This window comes from Desarmillaria tabescens, assembly GCF_030435595.1.
Source record: "Desarmillaria tabescens strain CCBAS 213 chromosome Unknown EV420scaffold_63, whole genome shotgun sequence".
Taxonomy (NCBI): domain Eukaryota; kingdom Fungi; phylum Basidiomycota; class Agaricomycetes; order Agaricales; family Physalacriaceae; genus Desarmillaria; species Desarmillaria tabescens.
Genome location: NW_026848362.1, coordinates 186,178 through 206,139, shown reverse-complemented (window position 1 = coordinate 206,139; position 19,962 = coordinate 186,178). Strand labels below are relative to the sequence as shown.

General features: G+C 42.3%; 3 protein-coding genes across 3 annotated transcripts; all 3 read left to right on the top strand.

The window, feature by feature from the left end:
* Positions 1-4,805: 4,805 nt before the first annotated feature.
* Positions 4,806-5,372, top strand: EV420DRAFT_1278301 (uncharacterized protein; the record flags this gene model as incomplete). Its single annotated transcript, XM_060468079.1, has 2 exons — positions 4,806-4,981; positions 5,015-5,372. Coding segments are annotated over 2 exons (534 nt in total), but the record flags the coding sequence as incomplete, so codon positions are not given.
* A 2,028-nt stretch (positions 5,373-7,400) lies between these two features.
* On the top strand, positions 7,401-7,821 carry EV420DRAFT_1485284 (uncharacterized protein; the record flags this gene model as incomplete). Its single annotated transcript, XM_060470195.1, has 2 exons — positions 7,401-7,429; positions 7,476-7,821. The coding sequence occupies 2 exons, from the start codon at positions 7,401-7,403 to the stop codon at positions 7,819-7,821; spliced, it is 375 nt and encodes a 124-aa protein (XP_060324428.1).
* Positions 7,822-17,138: 9,317 nt separating this feature from the next.
* Positions 17,139-17,895, top strand: EV420DRAFT_1485283 (uncharacterized protein; the record flags this gene model as incomplete). The annotated part of the gene is made up of 3 exons (XM_060470194.1): positions 17,139-17,359; positions 17,545-17,750; positions 17,840-17,895. The coding sequence occupies 3 exons, from the start codon at positions 17,139-17,141 to the stop codon at positions 17,893-17,895; spliced, it is 483 nt and encodes a 160-aa protein (XP_060324427.1).
* Between the last annotated feature and the right edge of the window lie 2,067 nt (positions 17,896-19,962).

The window sequence follows — 19,962 nt, the reverse complement described above, 5'->3', positions numbered from 1 at the left end:
AGGGTTTGGCCTTCTCATCATGCATGCCCCTCAGGTAAAGTGTGGTGACTAAGTCCTGTTAATGTTCCCATGCTTATGATATCACTAGTTATCATCTCCATACATTGCATAGTTTCAGTGTCAATGCATCCATTTAGCCCACTCACTCACTGTATCTCAGTATGCATGTATAAAGTGTCAGATTGCAAAATTACATGTGTAAACAGGCTGCAGGTACAACACCGGAAAAGTGCTTGAAGGGCTATAGCCAAGGTGCAGGATGCCCAGTGGAGGCAGTATGATAAGGGATGTGAAGGAGTTCCCAGCATAGAACCTGGCAGTTTTGCCCTAGTGAATCCTCATTTGTTAGAATGGGTGGAAAGCAAAGATAAAGGAGCAAAACTAACTCAAAGGTGGTTGGGACCATACAAGGTCTTGCAAAAAATTAACCTGAAGGTCTACCGGTTGCGAATGGGAGACAACTATCCAAGCCTTCCAATCTTCAATATCAAGCATCTCAAGATCTATCAGCTTAGTTCATCAGAGATGGGAGATCAGGCTTTGCTACTGGAGACAAGGAATAAACCCTCTTTAGAGGAATATGAACTAGAGAGGATAGTGGGACATAAGAGGGTCAGCTGCAAGCTACTATTTTTGGTCTGATGGGCAGGTTATGGACCCCAATTCAATAAGTGGAAAACAGAGCAGGACCTCAAGAATGCTCTGGAAATTCTTCAGGAGTACAAGAAACTGAATCACATCTGACTATATGGACCCAAAAGTCACTCAATCAGTTCAACGGTGTTGCAACTGCAGCCTGTTTACACATGTAATTTTGCAATCTGACACTTTATACATGCATACTGAGATACAGTGAGTGAGTGGGCTAAATGGATGCATTGACACTGAAACTATGCAATGTATGGAGATGATAACTAGTGATATCATAAGCATGGGAACATTAACAGGACTTAGTCACCACACTTTACCTGAGGGGCATGCATGATGAGAAGGCCAAACCCTATACACAATGCATTATGCTCTAACTTACAAGCACACTCATGGGAGCTAAATGAAGCTTGAAGATTGTATTGGCATAGAGAATATTTAGTGTGCTTGCTAACTATGACATGCCATACCTGAAAATCTGGGGAAATTCTTAAGCAAGATGACAGATATCATTGGCACAAACATGGGCAATGGGTTTCAGCTGAAGTCTGTGAGCCCTCATTCCATTATTCTGAGTCCCATTGTTCGAAGACTCACTTGTTGCTGTGTCTATGAGAAGCCTCTGTGAATCCAAGGAAGAAGTCTTGAAAGACATATGCCAGAACTGATAGTTCTGTTTGCCTAGACCTGTCAATCATTAGAGAACAAGCCTGCAGGTGTTGGGAGAGCACCTTTTGGCATGTGTTTAGCAAACTCACTATAGAAATAAGCCTAAAACTGGGAAGTCTGACTCAGATGCTCAGTAAGGCAGTGGTGGCAATATGCTACACATGTAGGAGTCTAGGTACTGCATGACATTTGTAATTCTAATTCCCCTGTAGTATAAGTAGGCTGATTACAGTAGGTAGAAGTAAGTTTCGAGCCCTCAAGTTCCAGTGGATATGTTGAAGGCAGTTCTGTGGCAAAGGATCAGTTTGTGACTTTGAGCTTTGCATAGAGTTAGCAAGCTCACTCAGAGAAATATGAGAAACCTTTAGAGAAAGACTTTAGAGAACTTAGCCAGAGTGAATACAATTCAGTGACACTGTTTCTGTTCTGTTAAGTGTGATAAGTCCATTTAGAGAATGTTTCAAAGTGGAAATCTGTGTTCTGTTCTGTTCTGTTCTGTTCTGTTCGAAGTTCCATTTCTGAATCTGTTTCCAAGCACTTCTGAAGTGTTCTTGAGTCGAGATCATCTGTTGGAGTTAGTTGGAGGACCCCTACACACAGTTGTGTAGTGAGCAGGCTAAGTCAGTGCTTGCTTGTGGTGTTCTTTTAGTGAGCTCACTAAAGTTTCAGCATGTATTGCCTCTGTTTCTGCTGGGATCAGTGTCCCTTGTGTATTTTAACTCAAATATGCCTTGAAGGTCATGTCACACCAGTGAACAACCTTCCTGTAAAAGTTCCTAGACTTAGGAATTCATTAGAGAAAGCTTAGCTTTGCTAAGAGCATTGAGAATAAGAGAAACTCTTCAAGATATTGAAGTATAGTCAGGTTGCATTAGAAATAATTGCTCCCCCTAGAACTTACAAGGGTGATTGTAGTTTGTGTAGTTGTGTGAGTGTGTGTGTGGGTTTTTGAGGTTTGCCTTTTAGCCTGCTCATTATTCCACAGGTGCCCACAGCCAGCTTCTTCACCAGTGGAAAAATGGTGTTGAGATGAGCATGTGCATGATAGCAGTGTTGTTCTTTGTGTTCTTGAGGTTTCCTGGATGGATTTGCCCCCCACCAAAGGGTATACTGATGCCAAGGGATGGGTATGTCTCTCTTCGATGCATCAGTTGCTTGGCAGGGCTAGCAGCTTCCTCAATGTCATCACAGGCCTGGCATTACAATGCATCCCAGTGGGGATCATTTGGATGGCTGCTGAGGACCATGATGCAAGTGCCTGTCATGTCAAGGATTGGCTGAGGCTCACTAGAGGTAGTAAGTGATTGTGATCAGTGCATTGTGAAGGGACATACTCTCCAGGCCATGGTAGGTGCTGAAAGCCATGAGACAGAAGATCATCCATTGAGTGCTGGGTATGGTCAGTTGAGGTGCATGGCTCCACATATTCTTGAATGGGTGGGACATATGTGGTGTAGGTCAGGATAGCATTGATGACATGCTTCAGGGTGATGTCTTTGATTCACCATTGGGGGGAGCATGCATCGCCTGCTGCTGCAGCTGTTCTATGCTGTCACTGTCATGTTGCCTTTTTCTGCTTCTTCCATTCCTGCAGCAGTATGGATGGGTTGAAGACATAGGATAGAGGCAAGCATGAGTGTGATCAAGTGGGTGGCAGTGGGGGTAGCTCCTAACTGCATGCCAAGCACATGTGACATGGCTCTTGTGCCTCTATTGCAACATCTTCCTCTCTCTCTGCATCAGGGAGTAGCTCATCAGTGTGGCAGCAGAGTATGTCGTCGAGCTATATGTCAGAAAGTATGATCATGCATAGCATATAGGAGGAGAATATGGAGCTGGTGTGGGTAGTCCTCACTGTGATAGCAGCATGATCATGAGCACCAATGGCAGGAAAATGGGAGAGGCAATGCCCAGTCCCATCATGCCTGTTGCATTCTGCCTTCCAAGGGCAGATAGTATACTGGCTGGTGTGGTGAGCCCAGGCATTGGGAATGGTGGTAAAGAATGGATGTGCTTACATTCAAATGTCATCTGTAGTGTGTAACTTCTGGCACGATTTGGTGTTTGACAGCAGACATGTCAGAGCAGAGGAGATGGATGAGAGGGCAAAAAGTTTTCCAAGTCCATCAGTAGTCACATGATAGATATCACATGATATGCAGGGGCACATCATTTAATGCTACACTGTGTCAATATCACCAGTGATGGCCAGCAAGAAGAGATGAGCCAAAATGTCCAGATTTTATGTCCATTCATATGCTCCTGCTACTGTTCTTCAACCTTCAAGCAATAACAGACATATGCAGCCCAAAAATTCCACTCTTCATGCCAGTAAAATGCATACCCTAGATGATCATCAGGAGGATTTAGAAATGTTTGCTTGAGCATCAGAGGTGGATGGCTTCTCATACCTCCTGAGAGATGAGCTACCAGACATAGAGTGGCCATCAAGTGGGCTTGATGATGAGACTGACAGGAATATCATGCTTATACCTTGGGTACTGTGTTAGGACAATCCTATGTATGCCTGGCAACCATTTTGAGATCAATACCTGGATGAAATGCTGTGCTTGGAGAGATGCCAAGGTCAGGCTGATGCCTGTGCAGTGTGTGGAGGATCTGGGGTATATAGATGTTGTGAGCAGGAGTGTTTTGTCATAGGTATGGTGTGTAAGGGCTGCTGCCTGAGCTTACACTGCCATAACCCTTTGCATTGGATCAAGATGTGCATCTAATTTCTTTTTTCCCTTCATTGTACTAATTTCTCTAGGAATGGAACAAATATTTTTTCCAACCCTGCACTTTACAGAAATTAGGCTTACAGCTTCAACTTGGGCATCCCATTGACAAAAGCTGTCTGTCCAGTATGCCTGCTCATAAAGATTTTATGGTCCTCCATTCAAACAGTGTTCATATAGTGTCAGTGGATTTCTGTGAATGCTGTCCCACTGTTGAACATTGGATTCAGCTATTATGAGCATCTTGGTAGCCTGCAACCCCCATTGATCCACAAATAGTGACAATATTTGCTCTACTATGCATATTTCACATGCTCAACTGTTAGGGCAAAATGCCAGCATTTGACATGTGGAAATCCTTGGAAATCATGACAGGGAATCGCATCCACAATCATCCCTCAGACAGGTACAAAGTCCTATTGTGAACTATCTGCCAGTGGAGGCATCTCAAGCAATGCAAGCAAGCAGGTTGTGGACATGACTCCAGTGGGGTTAGCAGAACAGGTTTGGGAGAGCATGGGTTGGATTGCTCAGTGTGCCCCCACCCAGGGAAGATATGCCTCTAATATCAGAGATCGAAGAACTTAAATGGTGTGCACATTATTCCTTACATTGCTAACTGAATTCTGACATGTTTTAACAGTTGGCTGTATGCCCAGTTCCTTGCCTTGGATGCAAACTATTGAGTGTGGAATGTCATAGCCTCAACGGAGAAGTGAGACCCTCCTCCCTCTGAAGGACAGTTGAGTCTATTTTGTGGAAAAGAGCCCCTACATGGAGCACCTTCACAAGTTTGTGAGTGAGGAGGAGATAAGCACTTACTCTGGCTTTGCGGTGACCTTCTTGGCCAACATCAAGAACATTCATGGCCTTCACACAATGAGGATTGTAGGTTGTACATGTTTAAGGCAAAGCATTTGGAGAAAGTGCAGGTTTGGGAACCTATAGCATGGTGAGAGATGTGTTTCACTTGCTTTGTTTTTGTGCTACTACTTACAACCATCACAAAGGCAGTGTAATGTTAATGGCATTGTTGTTCAAGCACTGAACAATGTTGAGGTCAAGGTCATCATATCTTATGATATCATATGCCAATGGGGCATTCATTTCTGGGATCATATGGCAGAATTCCCTGATGACACTTGCCTCAAGATCACACTGGAGGCAATTGACATGTGTGTGCCCAAATTCCATCTTTGGGCACACAAGCCTCACTGTTATGCACACTTTTCCTTCAACTATGTCTCTGATGCCGGCCAGACTCACAGGGAGATGAGCAAGGAAAATTGGGCAGATTCAAACAAAGCAATGGCTTAAATGAAGATGATGGGCCCTGGGGCACAGCAGGATACTCTGGACAACATCTTTGGGTTTCATAATTACAGGATAATGGCAAACTTTGGTGAGTATCCCTTTTTTTGGCTCATATCATTGCTCATCACAATTGCTAGACTGCATGCTTGCAAATTGACTGGTCTGTTGACATGCATGCAACACATTCACATGTGTAATTTTGCAATTCCTATAAATGCAAATGTGTGCATACCCTGTGCATAATATTAGAATGCATGTAAGGCATAGAGTGCTACACACTGAGGCAGATGCACTATAATAAAATATAATATGAGTAGAGCACATGGCTTAGACTTAGAGTGGCACACTTGTGTCATTTAAGTGTGAAGTCTCAGCATTTATACTCACACACTGTGCACTCCTCTGCAGTGTATCGCTCAATTAAATTCATTGAAGATATAATATATTGAAGGTGCTTTGCACTATATTGATCTATGATGTGTGAACTCTGCTGATCCAGCAATCACTGAGATATGTCATCTTGAACAAAGAATCACAAGTCTGAACTCCCTAAGGAGTTCTTGGCCAAAGAGAAATAAAACCCTGTATCTATATGAAATATTAAACTAGAAATAGTTGTGCAGCAACCAATAAAATAAAATTTGCTCACTAGATAAGTTGCGCAGCACTGGAATTAAATCCACAGAGCCAATAAGAAGACACACACAGCATGATATGGCAAGGCTAGACCTTGTCAAGTGGAGAAAACAGCAGTCACATGCATACCAACACAGAGTGCTGAATAAAATAATGATTACTATCACTGCACCTAGTGTGGCATGCAAGGGAAGGAAGTCTGAGGTGGAGCAGTTTCTATTTTCAGTACTTATATTTCACATAATCAATAGTAAATATAAGAGCAGTAGTTACAGGTAGTTAGCATGCTTTCAGACCCTCACAGTTGTACTACAAAGCAGCATGCTTAGTGTACAATAAAAGGATATTATTTGAAGCTTCGAGCAAGAGAATGTTACTGAACTTAGAATTATTTTGAACACTTTGAGAGCTTGTGAGATATGCCTTGCTCAAGCATGCTTGAATTGTTTGAGTTAAGTACAGTAATTGATTGTGCTCTACTTAGAGAATATTGTATAGTGATAACTTGAATGTGCATTTGTGTTTTTTGGAACCTGTTTGTGAATTATGAGTTATTGCAAGTGGCAGAGGTTTGAACCCTTTGGCTTGTCAGTACTCTCTGAGGTTTTTTTGGTTTATTCCCAAGTGGCATAAGTTCAAATCCTGTGGCTTGTGGACATGTTTCTGTGTCTGTATATCTCTGGATCATATAGGTTAGAACCCTGTAGATCTACAAATGAGTTTTGGAGTGTTTGCTGCTTGGAGCACAAGGCTTTAAGTCATGTTAAGTATATTGTGAAACATTGTGGACACATGTGTGTTGCACATGACATCTTTTGAGGGTTGTACATTCTTGTGGAACATTTGTGTGCTTTGCCAAATAATACTTTTGCCTTGAGGCCAAGCGATTCTGTTGCTCACCTCCTGTTTCAAAAGCATTTGGACTTAAAGAATTATTATATTGCTAGCACACTATTATATATTGTTGTGCATAAGGATTCCTTCAATATTACTGTTATTGTGTGCTTGTATCACACATCTCCCCCAAACTACTGAGGGATTGTGTGTATGTGAGTGTGGGTGTGGGTGTGTTAGTGTTTTATATGCTGGTGCATTTCTAGCTTGGCATGCACAGAGCCTCTTCACCATGCTATTAAAGAGGCCTGCATCCATTATGACAACTTCAAGGGATTTGATGAAGGGGTTGTGAGCTATTTTAGCAGCACTCTCACATCTGATTGGCTGAAGAGCATCGTCCTATGAGAGAAGGATCACACCAAGTTCTGTCCATATGAAGCTACATTGCAAGGGAAGGAGACTTTGCAGGAGGTGGAGCTCATCTTGGCAAGGGAGAAGCATGAGATTTCAGCAAAGGCTGGCATTGTTTCGCAGCTATCAAGTCTGTCTTCATTCCTCATGACAGGAATACAGCTTGAGGAGGCTCAGTGAGTATTTTTGACACATATTCTTTCATTACCTGACTATTATTAGGCATACACTTGAGTTGGAGATGAAGGCAAGAAACATGGGAACTGTGTATCAGCAGCTTGATATTCAAAGGCAGCAAGCCACTCTTATTCACAAGATCAACCAGTTTCATGGATTACAGCAAGTCTTCATGCTGAAGCTGCATCTTGTGCTCTTCCTGTCCAAACTCTGTCATATTGATAGTCCTGCTGGCTTTAATGCCAAAAATATCAAGCTTTTTATGCTCTTAGAGCTAGACAACAATGCCCAAAGGACTTGTGTTTGTATGCCAGGAGTTACAGCCATGGAGTGGCATATATATGAGGCTGAGGCTCATGATTCCTTGCAGAAGTTTTGTTTGGGATTATGAAATCGCTCCACCACCCACCTTTTCACTGTTAAGAATGTTACTGACATGAATTTATCCCTATTTTTCATTTTATCTTATCTTATCTCATCAATTCATTATTCAATTCTCATCATCCTCTCTCAAATCTTATCAAGTTCATCCGTGACCTGCTTCGCAGCATCCTTAATCCATCGGCATTGCATCAGCTCCACTGGATTACTGACACTCCTTTATGCAATCACACTTCTCAAGTTCAACTGATGGGCCAGTATGCCCTATGGAGAGAGAGCCATTCAAACAGAGTCCTGCACCTTATGCTCACATCATTTCTTGTTCACAAAGGCACTTCTAACATACAAACACTAGTGGTCTAGCTAAGAACAATGTATTAGGAAGGTAGCTCTAATGAAACTGTATTTAAGCTAGCCTTGCTATGGCCTTAAGCCCGAGCTTCAGCTAAGGTTATATACTCCTAACTCTTAAACCAACTCCAAGTTCCATGACTAAGAAGTCACATCACTTAAACAGTGGTCTGCATCACTATTCTTACTCTGAATCACTGAACATGAGTGACAGATAAGAGCCCGACGTTGCTTACTGAGTTAGTGCATAACAATTACTGGCCAAAACCCTACAACCCAAAACCAAGGGATTCTTCACACCATCCAGATGAACATACACACTAACAAGCTTCACTATCATTATGCACACAATGCTTTGTTTCATCTTAAGGGCCATGGAGATTGAGAGGAGGAGCTGCAGCTGTTGAGGGATGAGGATGTTCATGGGATAAAGGAGTCAGTGCAGACTGAGGAGCTTTGGAAGCAAGACTGTCTCAAGAACCTTAGGGTTATGGATCCGATTGAAGAGTCATCTTCCAATTGGAATCCAGCCCAGCATGGTGACAATAAAAGGGTGATGTCATGGATTTGGTATGAGCTCAGGAATACTGATGACAACCCTGCTACTATTGAGGGTAATGTGGTTTGGTTGTCTTCTGATGCTATCTCTCCACAGCCCTGTGTATCAAATGGTGCAAAGCTCACACAAGAATGCTATGATGGGATGAGGAGGTCAAATTACTGAATGAGGAGATGTGCAGGGTTATTGCATTTGCATAGTGGAAGGCTCACTGGTGGTTGGAAAGGGTGGTGCTCAGGGTTGATATATCCACAGAGCTGCAGGAGGGTCTGAAGGCCTTCACACTTGAATGTGCTGTCTGGGAAGGTGTCAAGAGCCAACGATTGATTAAGAAGTGGGTGGAAAGGGTAACTCAGTCAGAGCCTTGTATTTTCAATTTTGAATGACTCAGGACTCTTGTATGACTTAATATGACTAGCATTGATTACTTATGACTCAGTGAACATTCACTATGACTCATGTACAAGTAAATAGTAGAGTATATAAAGGCAGCATACTACTTGAATAGATATCTTCTTTCTGCCCATCTAGTGTGACCTTAAATTTGGACCTGTGTCAGGCCAGAGAAAGCATGACTTGGACTTAAGAATAATCAACTCACACTAACTCAAGCCTTTAAACCTTTACTTGCCCTCTCTGCACTCCTGACATGTGCACCAGTTGACGAATAAGACTTCTGTTGACATACACCAAGACCTTCTGTAAATAATCCATTGAAGAACACTAAGAATATTATCCAGAACTTAAAGCTACATGACTCAGCAAGTTCATAAAGCTTTTCAGTGGGTGCCGCTCAGAGCAGTCACTGTTGAGTACTTACAAGGCCTTCCAGTTTCAAATATTGTGAACTATGAAATAGCAGATGAAGAGCTTATAGGCAATGTCAACGACACAATGTAGTTATTGCTGTTTTATTGGTGTTCTATGTATTGTAGAGGTCCAAAGAATTTCTAAGTCAACCACCTTCTTATTTGGGATATGCTTTTCTATGATAATAAAAGTACATTTGATTTTTTGTTTTCTCTGCATCCAGCCTCAAAACAGTTATATTGTGTCAAAAATATGTCAAATAGGTAGTATTATATGTACACTACCCATTGGTGAAAAGAAAAAAATCTGGAATCTGAGGGAGTGGCAGGACAGAGGGCAGGAGGGCAGGATAGAGAGTGGAAGGGGTGGAATAGTGGCCAGGATGATGATGACTGATACTCGGTGCTGCAGTCCACATTCTACAAGTAGCTGGATCTGAGAAATAGCTGGGTGCACTCTAAAAATAGTGAAATAATCTCACTAATCTAATAATAGATGCCACCAAATCTTTTGCCCTCTCCTGACCTGATTTGGCAAGTAAAATGAGGTGTCCCACCCCTATTCCCCCCCCCCCCATTCCACCCCTACCTATATCGCAGCCTATATCCTATATCACAATAAAAAAATAGAGGGCTATAATAATAGGCCTATTTTAAAGGACTGTTTTGTGATTCCATCCTCAAGCACAATAGGGTATTTGACAAAAGACCTAGGGTATTGGGTGCTCTACTGCAGATTTGAATTGTGATTGTTGCAGCTTCTTCCACTGGACATGCTTGATCTGGACTTTGGCCACTTCCCTGAATTGTTTGTAAACAAGTTCTTTAAAGTTTTCCTATGTGAGTACATGATGCCTTCTAGAGTGCAGATCTCAATAACATTGTTGCTGGTGAATCTACCATTGCATTGTGTTTTCTTTGAAATGGGAGGCAGCAAAGACTACCCAGTGATGTGCTCAGTAATGGGCAGTGCACAAATGAGACAAGTATCTAGATCATCAATCTAGATACTAAATCACACACACACACACTATCACCAATGTATATAAGTTCAAGGATGAGTACAATAGAAGCACTCATGATGTACTTAGATTTAGATAATCAAGTGGGTTTTTGCTTGAAAGTGACTTCAATTCTTTTCTAGATGTGTTCTACACAAAGTACACTAGTCCACGATAGTGAGTTTTATGAACTTGTTTTGTAAAGTATAGATGAGCAAGTTATACTGGTTTTAAAGTCATTTAGATGAGCTTCTAGTGGATGCTTCAATTAATCAAACAACCAAAGACCTAGGAGTCTACAAAGAGCGCAAAATCACTCTACAAAGAATGCCCAGGTTCTGACTTCAAGTACAAGACTTGCAAAGAGTACACAGACTCTAGAGTTCCTTGAACTCAACAATTGTTCAAACTTAAAGCATTCTAGGGCTTATTTCACTTCAACTAGATGATGTCTTTTGACTTAAGGTCAACTCAGCATGTCTAGATCACTAATCTCAGAGAGTGAGATTACGAGGCCTTTGTCTGTGGAGCAGGTCAATTAACTAGCAAGACACAAATGCAGGGACAACTCTACTTCCTACTTAACTCTTCTAGATTACTGTAGCCACCCTTATGGGTTGACTTTGGTAACTTGATTCACTTCAGTCGAGGATATGCAATAAAACCAGTGATTGATTAGGTAGCTATACAGGCTACTAGCACAAACATGGGGGAATGCATTCCTGCTGTTATGCATCTAGTCGCTGCTAATTTATACAATTCATGTTCTAGGTATAGGAGCCTGTATCTATAGTAATTATGGCATGAGCTTTGTGATTAATACAAATGGTGAGTCACTATTCTACAAGTATCATGCCATTCTGTAGTTTCTATTCAGTTTGACAGGACTGCACCAGGTTATTCTGTTGCTGAGGAGTGCCTTACTAGTCTATGGGAGCTCCTTCTACCATCTGCAAGGCTTGCTGTGCACTGTATGTATTGAATACTGCAGTTGGTGCAGGATCTTGAGGATGTAACCACTGATTGTGATTGACCATAGGTCTGAGATTATATTCTATTGATCACTAGGTGATCAAGGTTGTTCATCTCAGTACCCAACACAGCTATTCATTCTTCCAAGGTTATTCCCTTCATTGACTGAGTTTGTTAGGATCGTGCCAATAGGAATGCGACAGAGGTTGCATGTAGCAGAAAGCCATGGAATGTGTCAGGCATAGGCAAAGCTATTAGCAACGTCACCCCTGAGCCAAAGCCCTAAGATGAGTATGGATGGAAGTCCACAGAGTGTCGGAGATGAAGTAAGAGATAAGTCGAACAGATCAGAGATCCACAGACTGGAGAAGGAGAGTTAGACTTAGAGTCAGAGAGAGAGAATTAGGCTGAACCAAGTTGATATTCAAACTGAGTATCTACAGTGTAATTCTAAGGCTTATATACTACTTTGGAGTCTGATCTAGTTCCTACTTGGAGTGGTCTACATTCTAGGGTGGTCAGAAGTTGTAATCTACTGGTTGGTAGCTGATGGAGTCTGATGACATATTTACTACCAATGTCAGGCTATTGATAAATTAAAATGGAGGTGTGACATATAAAATGGAATATGGAATAGAAACTGGGAATTGGAATCTGTAGGATTCTGGGATGTGGTTTGTTGGAGTTAGACTTGGAGTCGGGCTCCATCAGCATGTGTGTTACAGTATCCCCCTCTTAGCATTCTTGCCCTCAAGGACACAGATCCTGATGGCCAAGTGTGACTGCATGGAGTTTTTTCAGATTGGTCATGTGTTTTTTCACCTCTTAACTATTAACCACCACCATCTTTCCTGATTTTTTGAACTTTGTCCTCATCATCTGTCATATCATCAACAATTGAATACTGTCTTTCCATAACTCCTGAGCCCTATGAGGCTCCCCCAACACCAACTGATGCCACTCCTGAAGTGTTGGAGTCCTTTTTCAAGCAGCAGGACGCCAATATTGAGGCGTATAATGAAGCTGTGGAGTGCCAAGGTAAGTACAAGCAGAGAAAGGTGAGGTTGGAGGCTGTGGAGAAGGCTAAGGATGAGAGGAAAAGGGAGTGGGCCTCAAGGCTTGAACAGGCAAAGGCAGTGGTGAAAGCAAAGGCAGAGAAACAGCAGTTGGAGGATGAGGTGAAGGCTAAGGCATTAGAGGAGGCCAGGGTAGCCATGGAGGCCAAGGAGAAGGAGAAAGAGAAGGAGAAGGAGAAGGAGAGAGGTGGGGATGAAAGGAGCAAGGATGGTAGTGGGTCTGAAGGGGATGATGAGAGGGAGAAGGACCTGAAAGGCAAGGCATTGAAGAAGTTGGTGAAGCAGCAGAAGGATAGGAAGGGGAAGAGTAAAGCAATGGATTCAGAGGCTGCTGATGTGCTTAGTAATGGCGAGTGACAAAAGGCTAGTGAATGGATATGAACACCACAACACCAAAACTCTCTACTATACACAAATCACCAATTATATTGAGTTCAGGTGTTTTGAGTATGATAGAAGCACTCTGCAGACTTCAATAAATCAGGGAAAGGTTGTTTAAAGACGTATATTCAGTACTAGTGAGCTACACAAGATGTGATACTCACACTAGCAGGGTTTCAAGACATGATTGGGTGAATAGTGACTTGGGTTGAGCAACTGTGCTTGGTCTTACTCTGATACTTCAAAACTAGTGGCACTCTGGGCCAAATACTGGGTCTCACAAGTGGTCTACACTTGACTATCAGCACCCTAGGCTCGACTAGTGGCACTCTTGGCCTAAGAACAAATACTTTAACTTCAAGAAAATACTTTAACTGACTTTGAAATGCTCTGAGTCACTCCAAGGCAGAATAGCAACTTTAAAACACTTCAATTCATTCAATACTATAGGTGACTAAGTGACTAGTAGACACTTCATCGAGGTTAAGCACAAAAGCCTTTAATTGGGGCACTAGAATACTGACTAGTAGGTCACAATCGTGGGGATGGCTTGCCTAGCTTCCTAGACTGCCTCTTCTACTACTTATATGCTATGGAGAAAGGTACAGGATAAATATAAATAGATTCACAGGAGTAATATTGGTAAGAATATCTTGGCTAGTCATGAATAATAGTGAATAGTCATGCCATAGTCAGCCTAGGCTGGTTTTTCTGTTGGATAGTGGGTCTAGGGACTCTGCTATTGGTCTTTTCTGTACCCTTTGCCCAACCATGCTTCACTAGCGATGCTGCTAAACTAATAGTTGGGCAACTGTGTCTGTAGCAACTGCTTGATCATGATCAGAATGCAGCTCAGCTATACTAGTACTGATCATTTCAGATCTGCATCACACTAGCTGGATCTGGGCTAAGGGTTATAGCTTTACTCTTTCATTTCTAAGTCCCATCTGAAGTGCTTGTGTGACTAGCTATCCTGACTTAGGCGTTCCTGCCCAGATCAGTCCACTAGTGACTGAATGATCAAGGTCTGTGTGGGTTCTTACTTCTTGTTTGGGTGCTAGCAGCTGTACTCATTACTAGTGACCATATTTTACTGAGTCTTACTAGTTCAGAGGCACTAGCCCAGTTGGCTGGTAGGTCTGACCCACTAGTGGTGTCGTTCCTAAGTCCTAACTCAACTAGTAGCATGCTAACTTGACTATCAGTTTAAAGCCTCAACTATAGCCCTTGTCATTTAACTAGTATCAGATAGACATGCAATAGTATTGTTATAAAATCGCAAAATCTAGGTGTGAACACGTAGATGGCATATCACTGCAGGTGGTTTAAAGAGGAAGAGGAAGGTGAAGTCTAGCGAGGTGGTACTGAGCAGGGGTGAGGATGTCGCAGGGCCATCGGAGAAGCCCTTGAAGAAATTGAAGACAGAACCTGAGATGCAGGCGGATGATGAGGAATATAAGGGTGATGGTACGTTTCTTCCGTGGGTCCCGAGTGTTTTGCTGATGGTGTATAGAGCATTGTGGACATTGTAAAATTGACAACATCAAGTGCTTTATTAGGAGTGGCCATACTTGTGAATGCTGCAAGTTAAAGAAGACCAAATGTGTTTTCAATCAAGGTGAAGGATCAGGAGCCATGGGATCCAGTGAGGTTTTAGACCTCTTGCAAAAGCTCTGTGACAAGATGGAGGAGTTTGAGGAGAGTTTGGAGAGGGTGGAAGGGAAGGTGGATGTCCTCGGAAGCCATGTCGACAATTTGATCAACAATTTTCATTCAGGTGACAAACTGGAGTACCCATGGGATTTCATTCCTGAAAAGTACAAGGAAGAGATTCAATCATTGAAGCTCAAACTGGAGAAGCTCAAAAACATCAATATGGAGGCTCTATGGATGGTGATGCACATGCAACTTGACAAGGACATCACTTAAGTATGGCATGCCCATGTTATGGGACCTGATATGTTCTATGGCAATGACCCCTTCGAGTTGGCAAATATAGCATTCTGGCATAGGTACCATGAGGAGAACAGCTTGGAGAAAGTCTTAGAGACTAGGAAAAGGTTTTTGGATATGAGGTGCCAGTATTATGAGCACGGGGCCATCAGGGAGAATGGGCGATGTGGAAGGTGTATTTGAAGCATGCAGAGGGATTTTTGGTGGAGCATTCTGATGGGGAGTTTGATGGGGAGGAGAGAAAAAGGTCAGAAATGTTGCCAGGGGCATATTCTATAGGAATTCTGGAGTTGGACAAGTTGGAATTGATTGTAATGAGCAACCATGAGCAAGAGAGCAAGGAAGATAAGGTGGATGAAGAGGAAGAGGATATAGTGATGGGGGATTTGGTGCCTGCAGAGTCCTAAATGCTTTTTTTGAACTTGTATTATTTTTTGGATGTTTCTTATAGACAGATTTTGAAAGTGTGGGCCCTGCAGGCATAGCTGTATATATAGGTCTACAGGACATGGATATATCCATTGGAGCCTTAGGCTACAGCATGGATATTATCCATGAAGCCAAAAGGCAGCCAAAATGGCTTATCCAGGCAGGATTTGAGGCTTATTTGCTACCCATTTTGATAGCTGTGGCTATAAATTCTAGGCATCATGAATTGGGCCTAGCCAGGCAAATAATTTTTACACTAGCATATGGGTCAGCTTATGCAATGTCCTCAGGACACTGCCACCCACAGCCCAAATGGTCACTGGTGGGTGGCACCATATTTCCTGCCCTCCTGCTCATCGTTTAGGTGTAAAAAAAAAAGTCTGGACTGGAAAAAAATATTTCATTGCTTCTACTGCTTCTCCCTGCATGCACGTGACTTTTTTTAGTTGAATGAGTCAAAGTGAGCCAGGATGTACTTGTTGTGGGATATCTCATTCCCAACCCAGCAACTAGGAAATTTTTGAAATCATACATTGAATACACTCCATTTTGCAGGTATTTTGATCCTCTGAACATGTATTATCTATCTACTAGTCAAAGTCATAATCAACAAGTGTATGCAGTGCTGTGAAATGCATAGCCTCAGGGCAGAAAGACAACTTCAAAGTTTTTCGGAGTTTGCCAGCTAAGTGGAAACTTGGACCGATTCTGAATTCATGCAAGAAATAGCTTTATAGTAGGTCAAGTACATTTTCTAAAGGAGAAAAGACTATTTAGAAGTGTTCAAGTATAGTGTATTAAGATAAATTTTGAGTATGGTAGCTTACAGTGGAGTGTATCTGCTAGAATACCTATATTGAATTAAAGTCATATTAAAGTCAGTAGACGGAGTGAATCAGTAACTACTACTGAACATGGAGTAGGTGCCTTTGAAAACTTGTACATTCCATATACACATGCTTTGGTAGATCGGGATAAATTGGATGAGTCCTTTTGATAGTTCCATACATAAATTTTAATGTATGGCAATGATTCTACAGTTAAAGAAGACACTGTAATGCAATGAAGAGGTATAGTATTGAAACAACCTCAAAATATGGGGAAATCATCATTAAATGTCATTTATCTACTTCTGCTCACCTCCATATCTACAAAATTGTACATACATATATAATATATACTCTCCTTTGTACATCCTGAAGGTTCATTAGGCATCGGAGTGAGTGGAACAAGCAGCAAAGGAATTCTGAGCATGTATTTCACTCGTTGAATCACTACGGTCCGACCAACTAAGTACAGATTGAGTGGCTGTGCTTCTTCTTTTTATGGTCTTTTACCATCACCTTGAACACAACAATAGTCCATCCAGTCACTCAATGACCCTCTCATGGGTATAAAATGGTATGTAACTATTTTTTTCATGCTTACTATTCATTTTAGATGCTTTTTACACATCCAGCAGCCTCCAGATGCGAAATATTCCACCCTCCCCACCCCTGCATGTAAGCTCTCCAACAAGGCAGCATCAGATGTAGCCCCAAATGACAGATGTGACCCTCACTACCATAGAGAATGACAATGATGCCTAATGATGCCCTCCAGTGCCGCAAATAGGCCTCTTCCATCCCCATTCCGACTGACCCAGCTACCCCTGCATTGACATCAGGGCCAATCATGTCTCCACATGGATGGACAACCCACTGATGAGTAAAAACAAACCTATGGATTGAAGATCAGCTGCCATCTCCAAGCAGGAGGAGGTGTAAACTGGAATGGCATGGCAGACAATGACAACAATGACCTGGACAATAACGGTGACAATGGGAGAGACTGGGAGTGCTGTAAAACAGTGTGGGGCCATGCTGGAGAGTAGGGATGGGTTGTGGGGGACAGTTGAGGGCATGTGGAGGCAGGAAAGGGCAGGAAGAATCAGGCAGGATGGCAGGAGGAAGATCAGGATGCTGACAGCCAATGATGATGTCAACAAGCATGCCCTTTCAGACTTCGATGGACAAATGTAGAGTGCACCAAACATACCCAGAAATATGGATATGTGACCCCTACTAAGCCTGCTGCCGGCCATTCCATCCTGGTCAACATCAAGCCCTACTGTGCCTCTCTGCTGGCCTAATGATACCAAAGTCATGCATCTCCCATTCTTTGAATGGGAGATCATGACTCTGGTGTTTATTTTTTCTCCAGACCCTGCCATCACCATGTGCCTGCCCACCATCCCGACGCCTGCCCATTTCACCCTGTACCACCCCCTACTGGGCCAAGTATCTCTCAATGGCCTCACCACTCACTGCTGCGGTGTATCGGTATTTTGGAGGGGTTAAATACTGTGAAGGATTTGGTGCTGGATTTAGAGGGTAAATCCCAGGCACCAAAACCGGCACCAAAACACAGTAAGTTTTGGATTGGTATTGGATGTTGGTTTTGGCACTGGATTTGTATGTTAAATAGGAATACAAAAACACATGGTATTTTGATGCAGATTTAGTCATGCAGATTTGTGTGGGAATAACATATGGATTTGAGTCAGGTATTTAGGTTCTAAATCCAGCAGGGTAAATCTGCCCCTAAAAATGAGTGGTATTTCAAATGGTAATTTTAGAACAAAGCCAGATGTAAACATCAAACCAAAAATGGGCATAAATACAAAGGGTATTTGTTTCAGGATTTGGAGCCCAAATCTTGGTGATCTGCCAGCATCGCTAGTGAGAATTTGGGTTCCAAATCCTGGAACAAATACCCTTTGTATTTATGCCCATTTTTGGTTTGGTGTTTACATCTGGCTTTGTTCTAAAATTACCATTTGAAATACCACTCATTTTTGGGGGCAGATTTACCCTGCTGGATTTAGAACCTAAATACCTGACTCAAATCCATATGTTATTCCCACACAAATCTGCATGACTAAATCTGCATCAAAATACCATGTGTTTTTGTATTCCTATTTAACATACAAATCCGGTGCCAAAACTGACATCAAATACCAATCCAAAACTTACTGTGTTTTGGTGCCGGTTTTGGTGCCTGGGATTTACCCTCTAAATCCAGCACCAAATTCTTCACAGTATTTGACCCCCCTAAAATACCAATGCACCGCAGCAGTGACTGCCATTTTAGATAACTGCGAACACAGTGGTGAGGTCCATTCTCCTCCATTGCCTCCTCATCATCATCAAATGGCCATCTATCCCATCCTGCCGACTTTTTTCCTACTGCAAGTGGGATATCACTCTCCATCAAACTGAAACATTGTCATTAGTTGACAGGGGTGCCTATCCCACTAATGACATGATGTGCTGACCCACCTTCAGTGCCTATGTCTCACCGCATGCAGGACAAGGGTGGGTTTTTTTTTTGTATCCTTGTTTACAGTGCAAAGTAGATATATTGTATATAATGACACCTGAATATATAGGTTGCTTGGACTAGTAGTTATTATCCCTGTCTGTGATGTGAGCCTGATCACAGGTTGAAAGTTCAAATCTTAGTTGGTGTTTAATTTTTATTAAGCCTTCGCTGCTGCCCAATAAAAGGTAATCCAAGCCTGACATGTTGCATCCAGGTTATATGGTGGGCATGAGGTCAGGGTGAAGCTGGGCAAATATTCAAGCATATCTTTACTATTAATTCTATTTTTTGTGGGTCTATCCAGTCAGTGAGGCAGTGAGAATTTGAGCCAACTGTGGTCCCAACACTCATTTGATCATTTCACCCAAAATGGCTGTGGCAGTGGCTGATAAATCTTAGTCATTCCAGAAAAAAAGGTTGTCCTTGGTGAGCTTTCAAGAAAATTCTGCTTTGAAGGGATATCTATCCACTTTGGGTTGCTTTTTGGCAGCAATTGCTACTGCAAGTAGCAGTTTTAAAGCCATGGATAATATCCATGCTCTTGGGCTAGAGCTGTATGGATATATCCATGGTGTTTGGGCTAGAGATGTATCCACCTGTGGGCCCCAATGGGCAATAATTATATATCTTGACTTGTATACTTGAGTGATTGAGGGGAAAAAGGAAAACAAGAAATAGGCATCTGTTGGGTTCTGTTCTCCATTAGGAAGGTAATTTGCAATAGTTTTCCAGGATTTGATTTGAAATTTGACAGGCAGAAACTATAGAGGGCCAATAAGTTAGGGATAGTTCAAGAAGTAATGGATGAAGGTTTGAGGGAGACTTTGCGGATAGTGACTTTGGATAGTGGTCCTGGTTTGTCTGGGTAATGATGGTGGAAATCTTCAATATAATCATCCATGGAGAATGCTGTAGCAGGGATCCAAGCAAACTCTTTATCAGTACCTTCATAACCCAACCATTGGGCTTGGTATAGCAGTGGACATCGGAACCGATGGTCAAGCTTAGAGTCGAGAATTTGAGCAATCTCATACTGTTCTTCACCATTGACTTCAACTGGAGGTGGAGGAGGTTGAGTACAGTTAGGGATAGCATTGGTCTCCATGGGTTCAAGTTGGGAGACATGGAACACAGGATGAATGGGATGGAGGTCTGATGGAAGTTTGAGAGTGAAGGAGTGGGATCTGGGCTGAGCAATGATATCAAACAGTCCTAGGAATTTTTCAGCAAATTTCACAGTAGGGTGAGTAGTTCTGA